This window comes from Paramacrobiotus metropolitanus, unplaced genomic scaffold (genome assembly GCF_019649055.1).
Source record: "Paramacrobiotus metropolitanus isolate TYO unplaced genomic scaffold, Prichtersi_v1.0 Parri_scaffold0000001, whole genome shotgun sequence".
Classification (NCBI taxonomy): Eukaryota; Metazoa; Tardigrada; class Eutardigrada; order Parachela; family Macrobiotidae; genus Paramacrobiotus; species Paramacrobiotus metropolitanus.
In genome coordinates, this window is record NW_026570221.1 from 782,011 (window position 1) to 797,557 (window position 15,547).

General features: G+C 41.2%; 2 protein-coding genes across 2 annotated transcripts; both read right to left on the reverse strand.

The window, feature by feature from the left end:
- Positions 1 to 2,468: 2,468 nt before the first annotated feature.
- LOC129580924 (guanine nucleotide-binding protein G(q) subunit alpha-like) lies at positions 2,469 to 12,784 on the reverse strand. The gene is made up of 8 exons (XM_055471692.1): positions 12,543 to 12,784; positions 11,991 to 12,229; positions 7,499 to 7,683; positions 7,282 to 7,436; positions 5,931 to 6,189; positions 4,622 to 4,775; positions 4,183 to 4,290; positions 2,469 to 3,122 (listed from the first exon to the last, which is right to left on the reverse strand). Exons 2-8 carry the CDS (start codon positions 12,109 to 12,111, stop codon positions 3,040 to 3,042), a joined length of 1,065 nt encoding a protein of 354 aa, XP_055327667.1. The 5' UTR covers positions 12,112 to 12,229; positions 12,543 to 12,784; the 3' UTR covers positions 2,469 to 3,039.
- Positions 12,785 to 13,441: 657 nt separating this feature from the next.
- LOC129594329 (2-iminobutanoate/2-iminopropanoate deaminase-like) lies at positions 13,442 to 15,166 on the reverse strand. Its single transcript, XM_055491016.1, has 3 exons — positions 14,824 to 15,166; positions 14,448 to 14,528; positions 13,442 to 13,857 (listed from the first exon to the last, which is right to left on the reverse strand). Exons 1-3 carry the CDS (start codon positions 15,018 to 15,020, stop codon positions 13,608 to 13,610), a joined length of 528 nt encoding a protein of 175 aa, XP_055346991.1. The 5' UTR covers positions 15,021 to 15,166; the 3' UTR covers positions 13,442 to 13,607.
- Positions 15,167 to 15,547: the final 381 nt, after the last annotated feature.

Consider the following 15,547-nt stretch of genomic DNA (forward strand, 5'->3'; position numbering starts at 1 on the left):
ATAGATACTCACAATCGTTCATAGCGCAACTTCGCGCTAAATACCTAAATACTTGTACGCGCTAAACACCTTCGCGATTGAAATTACGGGCAAGCTTGGACATCACAGCATCCACAGTAAACTGTATACAGGACAACACCTCCTTTCGGCGCACGGCTGATATGCAACTGATATTTATTTGAAAACTACTTCCCCGTTATTATTCTGTTACTGTCAGAGATTCCATTCTACAATTTCGTCCTACCAGTTCAGCAAATCATCTACAGTTTGTTTTGTTTTTTGGTTTGATGGACGCAGCGCGAACGCACCTCCTGGTCGGTCATACACGTGCCGTTCGTGACGGTCGGGTGGGACGTGGGGATACAGCTGCGGGCAGTGCAAACGCCCAGGGCGCTGGTTAGCAGGAGGAATATAGCGCACACGCAGCCGCCCATGTTGGCGACGGTGTGAATGTTTGGGGAAAAGCGCGGGCTGTGCGTGCACACAAAACTCAGCCGATTTTATGCAAGGAGATTCGAATGTACGTGTATTATCTAGAAGAAAGGAAACGATGCCGGCGAATCTCTTCATTCAGCGCCGCAACATCATTTATTTTTCATGCATTATACTGCGAAAAGCTACACCAGTACCGCGACTTAGTTTTTCAATAAACAGAGCATCAGTCTTTACGTTACCGATAACTAAAGCAGCATTGCCTCGTTGATATTCGGCCTGAAATGCCTACTTTCAAATCTCGCCAGTTGGTAAGGAAATTCTCTTCTTGACCTCTTTGACAAAACTTATTGAAAAGAAGTATTTTTCTGAGCATTTAAGCCAACTGTATGTTTAAGCCAATTTTGCTACAAACCGGCGACATCCGTAGCCTCGAGTATTTAAAACAGAATATTTCTTTGGCTATTCAACGGGGTAACGCTGCTTCTGTAATTGGTACTGTTGAAAGTGTTGTTTTGTTTAATCGTAAATAGACCTTGATATTGTTATCGAGCCATGGAAATAAAGTGCATCAACAGTATGTGCCTTTGAGTCGGCGCAAATGCTGATAGACTATTACAAAACCCGTCAGGCGAGTGTCCAACCCGGAAGTCGGCAGCCGCTACATGGTAGATGGCCGCGGTGGTCAAACCGGTCGTCCGCGGCAGGATGTCGGTGTGTTGAACGGCCCACGGTCAGCTGCTTCTTCTCATCAGCGGAGTATACACTGTACAGCATCCCAGAATCAGTACTACTGATTCAGTAGTGCGACGAACGGCAAGCACGAGTAATTCCTCTGCTGCGTTTTAAGAATTTTACGACATTGGCGTATCGGGGCGGTGCCGCTTGTTATATGTACGGGTGCAGTTATCTGAGACGTGCGAGTAATGGAGATTGACCAGATAAGGTTGTTTGAGCGTACCGGCGACTAACGTGATGAGGTCATCCTCTGGTTTTCTGAGATTTCGGTCTTGAATTAAGGAAAATGGCAGGGTACATGCTTTCAAAAATGGTACACATGCACTCTAAAAATTTTGCTTTCGCGCACTCCGAATCACTTTGTCGTAATACTTTATGTCATTCTAAAGCTATAATTATGATTTGTAATTTTGTACACATGGTTCTGAAAACCGTTTACGCGAGGAACATCTGGTTGCAGAGATATGGCGAACTAAATAACTAAATGTAAGAATCTGGCCCGTAGTCAATTACTGACCTTTGTGGCCATTAATTGACAAAAAAAGGTCATTAACTGACTATGAACGTAGACGTACGAGTGGAGATTGTAATGTAATTTGCCAATGCATTACAGGCGCGACTGGTAGAACACAGCATGGCAACAATAAATAACCACCATAATAAATACGACCACAAAAGGTCACTGCAGGAGGGATTGTTTTCAGCACAATGCTGTTTATTAAGGTGTAGGAGGAGACTAGAAGTTAAGTGACCCGGTACGTTCATTTTTCACGCACATTTTTGCATTGTTTTATGACATTTTGTATGCCTTAGCGTGAACACCCAATGTGTGCGAACGATGATTAGGCAGTTTTGGCTCATACAAAATTCCAACAAGTCCAAATGCAATCTGTTGTACCAAGTCTCGGCGGACAATTTCTTTAAATTTTCGCATGTAAATCCACAAAAGACTTTGTACAAAAATCGTTCATACACCGAACCGCGGAATTTTTCTAAAAATTTAAAGGGAATTATAAGATATCAGGCACGAATTTTAACATCATGTGTCGGGTCACTTGCCTTAACACGTGAAGTGAAATAACATATGAACATGTGAATCATTGATTTTGTTGTAAAATATGTCAGCCTTTCATAATTTTTCCCCAGTCTGAAATCGTGAAGGTGATATGTCTGAAGTGAAATCGTTGTTCAAGTACACAATTACTGTTCGGAAAAAAACCAGCTGACAACACGCATAAACAGACCCATCGACGATCTGTCGGTTATACCAAAAAGTGCAGATATCTCGGCAATAAAGGAGCGATACGAAAGATTTATTGAGACAAAAAAAAGGAAACCTGTAACCAAAAAAATGCAGCGTACAACGACCAACAATCACCGACTTCACTCCACCGGATCAACACACCGTTGCACCACTAGAATAAAATTTCTACAAGAATAAAAACCAGCGAGGCGTCGCGAGACAAATGAGCGAGAGCAGAAGATTCAATGGGCAAAACCCAGATCCGAAGAAACCATGTAAAATGAATCAAAAAACTGATACGACCGCGATCCGCACATAGACCCACGCCCATCACCGACCACGAGATAAAATTAACGTTCTAAGGCAGAACCCGCCCATCCCCACCATCCCGGTCCATCCACGCCATGACGTCACACAGACACCGGTCGGTGAGGGATCCCGCAGGCGTACACACAAGAAAATAAAAGTGGAGCGATGGAATTTGAATTCTATTCCCGTATCACATCAGTGGTCGTCGGGGGTACAGCCCACAAATAGACGGATTTTGTTTTCTACACGACGCAGATTTCGAATGGATGGGAGATTCATCGGTCTCCGTGGGGTGAGAGAGATGCGAGGAGGCTGTTCTACACCAGATTGTACTCTCTGAGATTCAGCTGCAGAATGGTGTCTTTCACCGCCGCGAATACAAACCGGATGTTCTCCGTGTCTGCAGTAATAATCATAACATAGCCAATGTTAATTTATTCGAGAACAACAAAGTGCTCGAAAACTCGTGCGCACAAAATTTTGCAGGGCAAAAAGATTTTTTAAATGCTTCCTTAATAGCTGTCAAACTGTCATGTTTCATTTAACAACCGGAAAGCGGCAACGCATACTTCTACGTGACGAGACTAACTGTGAATGGACCACTGTACTACGAAATTTCTGTGCAACCTCTGGTCACTTACGCAAGTTACGCACCACTTTCGGTTGATCACAAGCGAACACATTTATACAGGTTTATAGCGAATTTATAATAACAATTTTGAGAACATGAAACGGCACGCTTAGGCACCATTAATATCTTACTCTTCATCATAAGAAAATCACCCACCACATTTCTACAGATTCAGAGCGAATTTAATTTTAAGCGTCTTGAGCACCTACAACCAAACCGATTTACAAAAATTAACAAAAACATTTGCGGATAGCCTGTTAAAGTCTCGGTTAATGGACTGTGGCTACTGTACCTAGTCGCAATAACAGTAATTAATAATATTAACGATGCCGTCGTGTTCCCTTGCCAAAGGGCAAAGAAAACCTTAAACGCTGATTTTCTCTTTGCCAATTCTTTTTTGATGCACCTTCTTTTTTTTACAGCCGGAGTGCGGCATTTATTCCTCAACAACAAAGTGCTCGAACAATTCCCGTGCGTAAAAAACGTTTTCCAAGGCAAAAAGATTTTTTAAATGGTTCGGCTGAGTGAAAGGTTTTCAAGCTGTCATGTTTGTCTGAAAGTAGCAGCAACGTATACACAATGAGGATAACTGTTAATGAACCACTGTACTACGAGATTTCCTATGCAAACCCGGGTCACTAAGGCACCATTAGTATGCCTTACTCTTGATCATAAGAAAACCACTATATTTGTACAGGTTTACAGCCAATTTATAATAAAAATTCTGAGCACATAATACGGCTGACATCCGGAGAAGCAGACTGCAATATTAACATATGACAGCAAGACTAAAAATTGCACTCTGCGAAATTGTTAGCTGGCGACATACCTGTGGCGCAGGTGAAATGCGAATAGATAATCTTATCCGGATCGGGATTCAGATCGACGAACATCTTCAGGATGAACTCTCGCGCCGATTGAGCATCCCGCGCTGGACCTGCCAACAAGAGTATTCTCGGCCTCACTTCAATAAAATACTATTATTGATGATAACGGTGAATCGGTAATGCAGTATCAATAATAAAATTATTAACGGTAATAGTATTGAATTTATTTTGATCCTGGATTTCTCATTCGGAATACAGCCATCTGTTGAACGTACTACCTAAAGTCGCACCAAATTAACAAGGAAACAAAAACAATAACACATCACAATATGGTATAACTATTAATATGAATAAATTTATGATTCTCAAACAATAAAATACTGTGATTGAGTATTAAATAGAATGGAAAATCAGTTGTCGTGATGTCGCCCGCGCACTGACCGTCAAATTCGGGGAAATAGTCGGCCAGATGGCTGACCATGATCTTCTCCTCCAGCAGATCCTTCTTGTTGAGAAAGAGGATCACGGAGGAGTTCTGGAACCACGGGTACGTGATGATGGTCTTGAACAGCGCCTTCGACTCATCCATGCGATTCTGCCGAAAACACACACGTGACAACGAAAATCCTTCGACCTTGTGTTTCATTTGATAGCCGTATTTATTACATATAAATACATTTTCCGCGTCATCACCGGCATTATTGCCTCGCCATTTCCCGTGAATAAAATACAAAGAAATCCTGAATTTGCAAAGTGAAATAAAATCTCCGAATTCATCAAGCGGCTAAACAATTAACCGGCGATTTCCTAGCAGACAAACGAGCGGATTAAGGCGCAGCACTCGCGGATTACCGCGAGTGACCTTCAGGATAGCAAACAAATGAACAGCGGCTTCGGCGCAACACGCGGGTAGGGAGAAGCACTCAGTGCGCTCTCTTTTTCATCGGCTATTCAGTCGCGCGTCGATAATTACAGCGCTACCTGTGTCTTACACGGAAACCGCCGGCTCGCTTGTCCTACTCAGGGGAATCGGTTTTCAAGCACCGGTGCGCGTCATACACGCGTTTTTCCGTGATCTGCCTCGGTTAGCCGTCGGAGCTCAAGGTAGGGTTGCAATTCAAACTGTTCCAAGAGATTTTCAAACAATTTGAAATTTAAAACTCTGTTATTTCTTCGGTTCTTTTCTCTGGAATTTTCGTCGGATTGCGCACCATTTTTAGCTGCAAAAATTTATTTACAGATGATCCTTAGCCGATTCAAGAATTTTTTTCGACTTTAAATAACAACTGTATTCGGGTATTCAGTGAGTTTCTCGACTCTGAGTAATAATACAATTTTTCCAAATATTCAGTGATATTTTCGACCTAAAATAACAATTATAATTATGTTTTACTTAAATATTCAGAAATTTCCTCGACTTCGAATAAGCTAGTTGATTTACTGAATTATTCACTGATTTTTGTCGACATCAAAGAACAATTATATTTTGCTTAAATATTCAGTAAATTCCCCAACTTTGAGTACAGGAACTATTTGATTTATTGAAACGGTCACTGATTGTCTCGACCTGAATGAACAAATGTATCTTATTTATTTATTTAGTTTTTCCATCGGCAACGGCTGCCACCACACAAAACCAAGACTCTGATTTGGGAATAATTTGAAAAGAATAATAAAAAAAATGGAAAAAGTCTGAAATGTGGATGTGAAGCGCCAGCGAAGGGTTGCTGTTGATCGGTTACTGGCCTACCTCGTTGTCGGACTCGACGAGGACCTGGTCGTACTCGCTGAGTGCCACGAGGAACATGATGGAGGTGACGTTCTCGAAGCAGTGGATCCACTTGCGGCGCTCGGAGCGCTGGCCACCCACGTCCACCATGCGGAAGACGATGGACTCCAGGTCGAAGGGGTACTCGATGATGCCGGTGGTGGGGACGCGGACGCGCAGCACGTCCTGCTGCGTGGGGATGTAGGCGGGGTCGGACACGCGGTCCAAATCACACAGATAACTACACAAGCACACCATTAACTACAACTTTAGTACCATAGAAAAACCTTATTCACACGAAATCACAGATATTACAATCTAGACAAAATTAACCATCCAGTGGCTTCCAGTGGACAGCAGCATACAGAGGTACAGTTGCTCACAAGCCCACATTTTCACACCACAGAAACATACCAAAAAATTTAATATTAACAGACGATTTATTACCGTTTACCGAATACAGTTAGGTGTGCGCTTCATTGCGCACTGTGTACGACTAACGCATAATGCATGATTACTGGCTGACAGCTTTTGGAATTTATTAAACGTAGTGAAGTCATTGTTGTTGTACATGAAAAAAAATTCAAACAAAAAATTGAAATAAACCAAATAATGCAGTGAAATAAATAAAATAATGTTCATTAAGAACGTATTCATTCGCGGTAAGAAGTAAGTAAACTATATATAGTCCAACGTAACTGAAAGTAAAAAGATATGCATGGAAGCAGTATGTGAGGTATTTGCGGATTTTAATTACAGGAATTAATCGACTGACAAATTAGCATCAGTGAGGATCACTTATGCCATCGTACTACGAAATTCATCAGAATATCAGATGCTCCATTCTTGAGAAGTGACAATATCTGAATAAGCTCTTGCGTGCTATTTAGAATTAAAATTCAGTACAGTACTTCATAATTTCACACTGTTCCGAGAAGCATCACCATTGCAACAGTATCTCGCCGTTTTCTTACAGAAAAAAATCGTATTCGCAAAAATACCAGCCTGTTAATTTTAATTCTAAATATCACGTACAGACATTACGTACATCACGTATTAGTCTTTTATTCAAACTGGATAAAAATGATAAAAAATGTCAAAAAAATTAACAAAACTTAATATCCCTCTCCACTGCCGTTCACCACTTCGCCACCATGACCTTTGCAGTTAAAATTAACAATATCCGATAATTCACTAGATATTCACGGCGTTACCGCAACGCCAAACGGCATCTATTCAAATCGCACGATAACTACATCCGCCACTGTTTGTAAAACACACTTGAGCACGTTTCTGGCTGACTGAGAGCAAGAGGATGCCAGCGGGTACTTACTACTTGGCGGAATCTGTCAACTGGTACTCCCGCCGGCGATCGTACACCTCCTGCACCCCGGCATCCGCCCACAGACTGCGGATGGCTTCGACGAAGGGCGCCGTGAAGCTGCTGACCGACTCAAAGTCCACCGAGCGCACGAGGCGCGCGTTCTCCTGCAATTATTCCCCTTTTTACTCCACAGTTACAGCAAACTGTGATGCAATTAACGGCGTACAATGTTGGCGGGGTCGCGGAATTTAATGTGCAGCGTCTCCATGGCGCGGATCATGGACTGCATGGCCATGAAGATGTTCTGGTACACCAGCTTGATGAAGTGCCGCCGGTCGTCCTCCGTGTAGCCCGTCCCGTGGATGATGCGCATCTGCTTGATGAACGTCGATTTGCCCGACTCCCCCGTCCCTGCAGCACCGTAAGACATTTAACTATTTTCATTTCACAACATCCATTTAATTTCATTTTATTATCGAAACACCCGCGAATTATACGAAAACCTTTTCTCAAAAAATAAAAATTTAACGGTAAGATACGGTATACCTATTACCTAGTATAAAAGATAAAAGAACTGGTATGCAATCGGGCAGCAAGTTAAATATGTACATAAATGAAAATCAATAATGTATTACAAAGTAATATAATTGTCCGTTAAACGAAGGGTGTTGTCATAAACTGATTATTTCTATACGTCTGTAATTTATAATTGCAATAACTACATATATTATTTTGTATGGAGACGAGCATCGCTCACAGAGATACATTCAAATGTAATTTATTATTTTAATTTACTTCAATTATTTCAATCCAGCTTATTTATAAAGTCACATATACATCGCGATATAATCATGTTACTAAAACAACAAAAATCAATCCAAAATTTACGGTATAAGTAACGAGAAGTTTCGTAATAAAATAATGACTGCCGATGCAGGAATATGATTTTCATTAATTTCTTCCAGTAATTTTTCACAGCGTCCAGCGCGCTGTACTTTATATTGCTCAGCCGACCGGAAATTATAGGAGCGACGGTATGTACGCGCAATACGAAATTTCCTTCTGGGAAAAAATCTTTAGTAAAAACTGGCGGCACTGCAATTTGATCAGCGTGCCATACTCACAGACTCACAGAGAACGGCAAGCTGCGGAAGCGCTGCCGGTGATCATGCATGATCCGATAATAACCGGACTTCCGGTATGCATGTGTATAGAAAAAAGTCAACTTAGTATCAAAAAAAGAACAGAACTTAATTACTTGCACACCTGACCATGGGCAGGACTGCGTGTACAGTTTCAAAAATTAGCGGCATTTGTTATCAGCGACAACCGACGTTTTGACGTTTCTGGTTTCTTTACCGTAGAACAAAAAATTTTCTGTAATGATAACTGTTTTAAGTAATTTTTTAGTCATCTTTAGTAATCTTCTGTAATTATTTTTTTTTATTACAGTTGCTACTGTTACTGGGATAAAGCGCATTTTTGAATAATTATGAACTGCCAACATGCCACTTCACTACAGTTTTCTCCAGAAAACCTACCGTAAGCCATGTAACGACACTATCGTACCGTACTAGCTGGAGTAAAACTGTAAAAACGGGATCGATTTTTGATTTGATAATTTTAATTTGCTGATATTGTTTTTATGACGCTGTGCACGTTACTCCAGGTCAATAAAATATATAAACATATAAAAAACACTGTAACAACTAAATAAAGTTCCCAGTATGTAAAGCACTTATCCGGTAAAATGATGTAAAAGAATTATTAAGACCGGCAAATCCATTTCATTTTAATGCGATGCCAACCTGAGATTTACTGCTAAAGCTTCATGCGCTTGTCCACGCATTTGAACAATTCCAATTTGAACCGAGTAATGTCACTATGTACCCATATCGATACAAAGAACGCTCCCCGTATTTTCCTTCCATATTTATTTTTTGTGAAAACCTCCTTAACACGGGACACTATACCGCACTGCAGGAAGGCAGATAGCGAAATTCCCTCGTTAACACACTTGAAAAGCCGGGAACAAAAGGGGACGCAGCGTCCCGTGTGTTTGGCGAGACACTGGCGCGATTGGCCGTGGTTATTTTTTGCTCGTATTGAAGCGTGATTATCCCGCACATATTCCCACATCAGGTGGGAGAGGGAGCGGGATGAGCGGCAATCAGTGAGTGGCAGTGAGCGGCACTTGCAGCCGGCGCCGCTGCTGACGATCAGCGCGGGCTATTCGCGGCACGTGTAACGAGAGGGAGAGGAGGGAGCGCATTATTAATTGCTCTCCGCGGTAAACAAGATAATCGTCATCCCCGCGGGACCGACCACCGGGATGACTCCACAGGGACCACCTCACCTAGCTTCCTCCCTTCCCCGTTCCCGCCGCCGGCCGCGGTCCATCAGCGGGATAATTATGCTGATGCAGCCACGGTCACAACGCGTGTCTCTAATTATCCGTCATTTTCTCATTTTTCTTCTACCTCATCCGCTCTTAATTTAGCAGGATTATTACGTCGTATTACCGGCAATTTTTCCCATTCGGCATCGGATGATAACTAGCCAGTATTGGATTTTGACATTTTGTTCGACAATTATTTTTATCATATTTCGTTTCAAATGCAGATTTATATATTTATATTTATATCAAATTTAAAAATTCCACAATTTCCGTTTATTTGAAATATTTGAATTTATTTATAAATGCTAAAATTTCTGTTTATATTAATTTACGAAATTGTATTTCATTGAAAAGTGGTTCAGTGTGTAAATTATGATTAATTATACCCAGCAAATCTCTACTCGTACATCAACAGAAGTGTACGTAATTATTCGGTAGATTAATAATCTACTAATCTACCAATGCATAATTCAGAAATCATTTAATACGATTATTTCAAACGGTTAACAAAACATTGCAGTCTCACGTCCACAATCACACCTTTTTATTATTCAGTATTGTCATTAAATTAAACTTCAAATTTTTCGAAAATATTGCTATCTCACCACTGCCTACAGGCAATAATGAATGAGCTTTTTTTTACGATTTCAAAGTCTTACAATTAAAGTAGTAAACTAGTAACCACCTAAATGAACCGATTTATTAGTAATTACGAGTACTACTATGTACAGATATCAACCTCTCACACCCGCATTCCGACACAATGATTCACCAAAACGATGATGTGGAGATATCACAAAATGTATGCCCAAAAATAAATGAAAGCAATATTATTATACTACAATTTTATTCATTAACAACTGCCAGAACATTTTGATATTTTGATCAGTCGCAAACCTCGTACAAATGCTAAATAAAAAGGAAAAAATAGACATTTAAACATTAAAAAAAGAATAAAAAATCAGCAATATCGTAGCGTTGACGTTTTCATTTTTCCTTTATTTATACTAAACATTTCATCCTAGAAACTTGTATGTATTCCTTTATTTACAGTAGATATTCCTTCCTTTATTTGTACTAAATTTTCCTAGTTTTATTTTTACTAAATATTTTCCTTGATTTATTTTTCCTTTTTTTCGTGTACTTATACGTTTGTCGTAGTATTAATATCACTATGACGTAGCAAGAAGTAGGCATGCGATGTTCGTACTTATTTCAGGAAAATAAAATGCCTGTCAGAGAGCGATCGCTCTCATTACAACAACGATGACCACCAAAAGCCGGTTTCGATCGCGCAGACAAATAGTGGAAAAACACACATACATGTTCACCATAAAACTGCCACGAATCACTGCGCTGCGCATGCACCGAGCAGGAGCACGGCAAACCTCTAACCGGCTGTAAAACGGTGTTTTTAGCATTTACGCTATTTTACAGCGGATTACTCGCCAGTAATTTCAGCCATTTCACCCATTCCGCGCACATTGTACCGCGCGTTCTTTTCTGCATAAAATCAGCTTTTATTCACTTTATTCACTCGTCATAAACTGTTCCTTGCAAAACGATTCACTCAGTTGTGCGACTGCGCACAAATTACCATTCAATGCGAATTTTACGAAAAATCCTCCGCGTGGAAGAACTGCACCGCCGTCAATCAATTACGCCATTCAGAAATTTCAGGTTGAACTTTCTAACGGGCGCTAACAAGACCAATTTTATCCTGACTTTCCCTAATTTCCAATGCGGCATTTTTCTAGGATATTTCCGAGCAATTTCACTTCGGTCCACGGAGAGAAAAATCAATTTAATCATTCAAATACCGCTCACATCCCCTTTCAAGTAAATCCAATAAAAAAGCTCCCGAATAAAATAAAATTCTTGAAAATTTATCGTAATATCAATGCCCTCGGTTTCTAAGTGCGCAGTAAATAAAAATTAAACAAAATTTGAAACAAGACTGAAGATCCCAATAAAAAATTGCTCATTAATAAAACTCCCAAGAAAATACACATCTAAATAAAAATAAAGCATAAAAAAATTTTCTATAATCAATTTGCCCAGAAAATAAAGATCTAAAAAATTTTCAAATACAATTTTCAAAAAAAATCACGATCTTACTAAAAATGCTCCGAAAAAATTGTCCATAAAAATGAAAACAATCCATTAAAAATTTTCGACGTAATACTTATATAACAAAACAAATGTTAAAAAATTCTCCTGACTGCCTGTTAGCTGTTCATAATCGCTGATTACGGAAAAGGATAAAAACCGAAGAATGAACATATAAATCAAGATTTTTCCGGAATAATTGCAGACTCACCCAAGAGCAACAATTTGAGCTCGCGGCGTGCATCGCGTTTATCCTTCTTCAGCTGGCGCTCGATCTCGGCGTTAATGCGCTTCTGCTCCAGCTCCTCCTCGCTCAGACAACAGGCCAACATCTTGTCCACCCGAAGCTCCAAACGAAAATTCAAACGGCCATCCACAAAAATCAGGAAAATTCCCAAACAAAAATTCAGAACTATTCGTCACCACCGTTTCCCCTCTCAACGGACCATCCTACAAACACCACCACGTCAAACCACAACCGCAAAAAAACACCGTATCAAAATACACAGGAAGAAGCGGGACAATTTCGGGATAACGTAAGCAGTCGGGAATTCAGATAACCTAGGTGCTCAAGAAAATTTCAAACGTCGAATACGACGCGATGAAGATACTGCGGTGGTGTTAAATAATGGAGAGGCTGGTGAACACACACATACACCGACACACGACAGGGAAAAGACGGCGCGAGAGGAGCGGGTGAAGTACACTTGAGCTAATTGATGCGTAACTGATTCAATCAACAATTACCGCGCGAGTACCATACCTCGTAGTCGTAGACAACACGTGTGGTGCGTACTGGCACAGCACACACTGCAAATTCGCCAATCAGCGTCACCGTGCTTTTGTCCGCGGGAGAGTCTCACCGCGCTCCAGCGTCAGCACGGGATAAAATAACACCGCGGCGTCAGGGAGAAAATCATTCCAGTGAAATTTAACGAAAGCGTTATCTTATCAACAACAACAAGTTAACAACATACGCGTTTCTTGTGAAGGCTGCGAAGCAGAAATAAATCTGCGCACAGGTGATTTACGCCGTACACGCTGCATTTACACCTCCATACGACGGATAACGCGGCGCAGCGGGTAGATACTCCGCTGAGTGTATGTGCTGGCGGGCAGCGGTACAGGGAACGTGGTGGCTAGCCCGTGCCTGCTTGTCAAACTTGTCGTAACATGAATGCACGGCTAGCCTCGCTACACCACACCGCTTCCGGTGTAATTTCTGGTTTTTTTTCGCATCAGTGTTTTTCTCGATTACCGTATGAAAGGAATTAATCTTCGGGGTATGGAACGTTGTGACGTGGTCGTCATTTATTACGCATTATGTTTGTGATGTCGTAGCAGCGATCAACTGGATTAACATGAGCCGGAATGTTTTGCACTGGATTATTAATGCCGAGCGAAATTCCTTCACCGGAAGTTGCATATTCTAACGCTGACCAGCAACAAGTTGTCGACCACTTTTTTTGGAAATAATTTATTTTTTGATTGCCAGTTATATTTTATTTCTTATCTTTGTTATTGTGGAAATATAAATAATTATAGTCACTTCTTTTTCAGCTGCCAGTTTTGTGTTTGTGTTGTGAACGTATCAACAAACTCCCATTATTCATTCGCCAATTAATTTTTATTATTTGTATTGTGGAAATATCCTTAACCATATTTTCTATCTTTCTTTTATTTTTTCGTTTCTTATATATTGTGGAAATATCATTCGACCCATCATGATCATTCCATCAAAAACGCACAAAAACAGCGAGGGAGTGAAATAGTCGTAATTCCTTCAAAACAACGGAAAGAAGTGGTAAACTGGAATTAATTCGATGTTTTATTTGGGCAGGACGGCGATGGCTTCGATCTCGACGCGGGCGTTCTTAGGCAACGCGGCCACCTGGTAGGCGGCGCGGGCCGGCGGATCGCGCGGGAAGAAGCGCGCGTAGACTGCGTTGACGGCCTGGAAGTCCTGGATGTCGGCCAGCAGCACCGTCGTCTTCACCACGTGCTGGTAGTCCGCCTGGCCGGCGCGCAGGATGGCGCCCAGATTGGTCAGCGCCTGCTCGGCCTCCTTCTCCACGCCGCTGCAATGACACGCACCACGACACTCAGTAACAGCCGGTACGAGCACTGAAGTACTGTACGCAGGAAGGCAGCGACCAATGTTATTTTACATCAAACATTATATTTATTAGTATTATTTTCCATCTAATAATAATAATACAGTACATTAAACCATCAGCTAATGATACAGAGCAAGAGCGGATACATAATTAAAGCAAAATGTACAATAATATTAATGTGGCACGTCCAGCATAACACCCATTAATAATAGAATAAATACAGAAATGATATCGATATAAAATACATATGAAACGGAAAAAAATTGCGGAAAATTCAAAATACTCATACTGGTTGCACTATCATTAAATTAATTAATCACCACCACAGGTCTGATAAACTCGTTCCTAAAGAAATGAAATAGACCTATCCGCCATGTCGGCTGTTTTTAGTTTTAACATTTTTAACCGATCTAAATTATTTAGGATTTTCGATGAATTGAATTATTTATCAAATCGCAATATCTGACTAACCAAAATATGTTTGCTGGAAATATTTACTCAATATAATATTTAGCAAATAATTTGCGGTGTGTACGGCTGATTTCTCTTACCCGCTAACCAGGTTGCCCGACGCGGGATCCATGCCCAGTTGGCCGGAAATGTACATCATCCCGCCGGCTTGCACGGCATGACTGCAAACAACATTCAAGAACCATCACATTTTGAAGTATTTTCCATGTTTCGGTCAGCGACCACAAGGCTCGCACAATTCTTAATGCTTATCCACCTAGCGTTCCAGATACGTTCTTCTTCGGTGCAGTAGATGGTGCGGGGAGTTTATTTCACGGGGGGTGCGCCCCTGCGTAGCACAGATGCGCCATCGCATGGCCATTCTTCGGGAAAGAAACTCCCGCACACACAATCTGCATCGACTTCATGTACATGTATTGTACCTAGTTTGCCTATCATGATCACATTCGTCCTCACCTGTACGGACCGATGGCGGCCGGCGCGCTCGGCGATGTAACGCAGACTTTAGGGGAATCCTGGGCCATTTTACTGCGGTAGTTGAAGGTAAGGTACGGTGTGGTGGAGAGGGAATGCGAGCAAGGGAAACAGCTGTTGCTGGGTTGACAAACAGCTGATCGGCGCAGCACACGGGCAATGGACTGGTACAAACGCATGCGCTCGGCTAGGCGAATAATCCTACTGAAATTTATCAGGTAATTGCGGCAGGTTCTGGTTTCTGAGTGTGGAATGATAACGCCTATCACCAACCGAATCAATTTTGATTTACGATCAATCTGATTATCTTCAAAGATGAAATCATCGACGACGACGAGATAAACTGAAATTCACATCAAAAGATGCAGGATAAAAATACATTTTTTTGGCCGTAGAAAATGTTGTGTTTAGTGTCAGAGCGTAACGTGGCGAAGCAGTCAGGGAATCTGTCAGCCTCGCATTTCCCTTTTTCGCTGTTATCTTCAAATTTTTTTTCGTCTAAAATTCTGAATGCATAAATGTCTTGTTAAACTGCAATGGTTGTGTAATTTTTTATGCTATAATCTTTCTCTGTTTTCCTCTTGAATGGATGGATAAAGTGAACAAAATGCTCCTTCGTGGCAGAGATTTGAGAATCTCGAGCAACCCTTTCCGGGTCGGCTCAGCTCGCCACTTTCTCTCCACCATCTCAGATCGCTGCCCGCAC

Coding starts and splice junctions, on each gene's coding strand:
- LOC129594329 (XM_055491016.1), bottom strand. CDS start 15,020: ATGCGTTTGTACCAGTCCATTGCCCGTGTGCTGCGCCGATCAGCTGTT. Junction 14,529..14,823: donor GCCGCCATCGGTCCGTACAG/GTGAGGACGAAT, acceptor TGTTGTTTGCAG/TCATGCCGTGCAAGCCGGCG. Junction 13,858..14,447: donor TCGGGCAACCTGGTTAGCGG/GTAAGAGAAATC, acceptor GTGTCATTGCAG/CGGCGTGGAGAAGGAGGCCG.
- LOC129580924 (XM_055471692.1), bottom strand. CDS start 12,111: ATGTTGGCCTGTTGTCTGAGCGAGGAGGAGCTGGAGCAGAAGCGCATT. Junction 7,684..11,990: donor GCTCAAATTGTTGCTCTTGG/GTGAGTCTGCAA, acceptor ACGGTGCTGCAG/GGACGGGGGAGTCGGGCAAA. Junction 7,437..7,498: donor TCCGCGACCCCGCCAACATT/GTACGCCGTTAA, acceptor GAATAATTGCAG/GAGAACGCGCGCCTCGTGCG.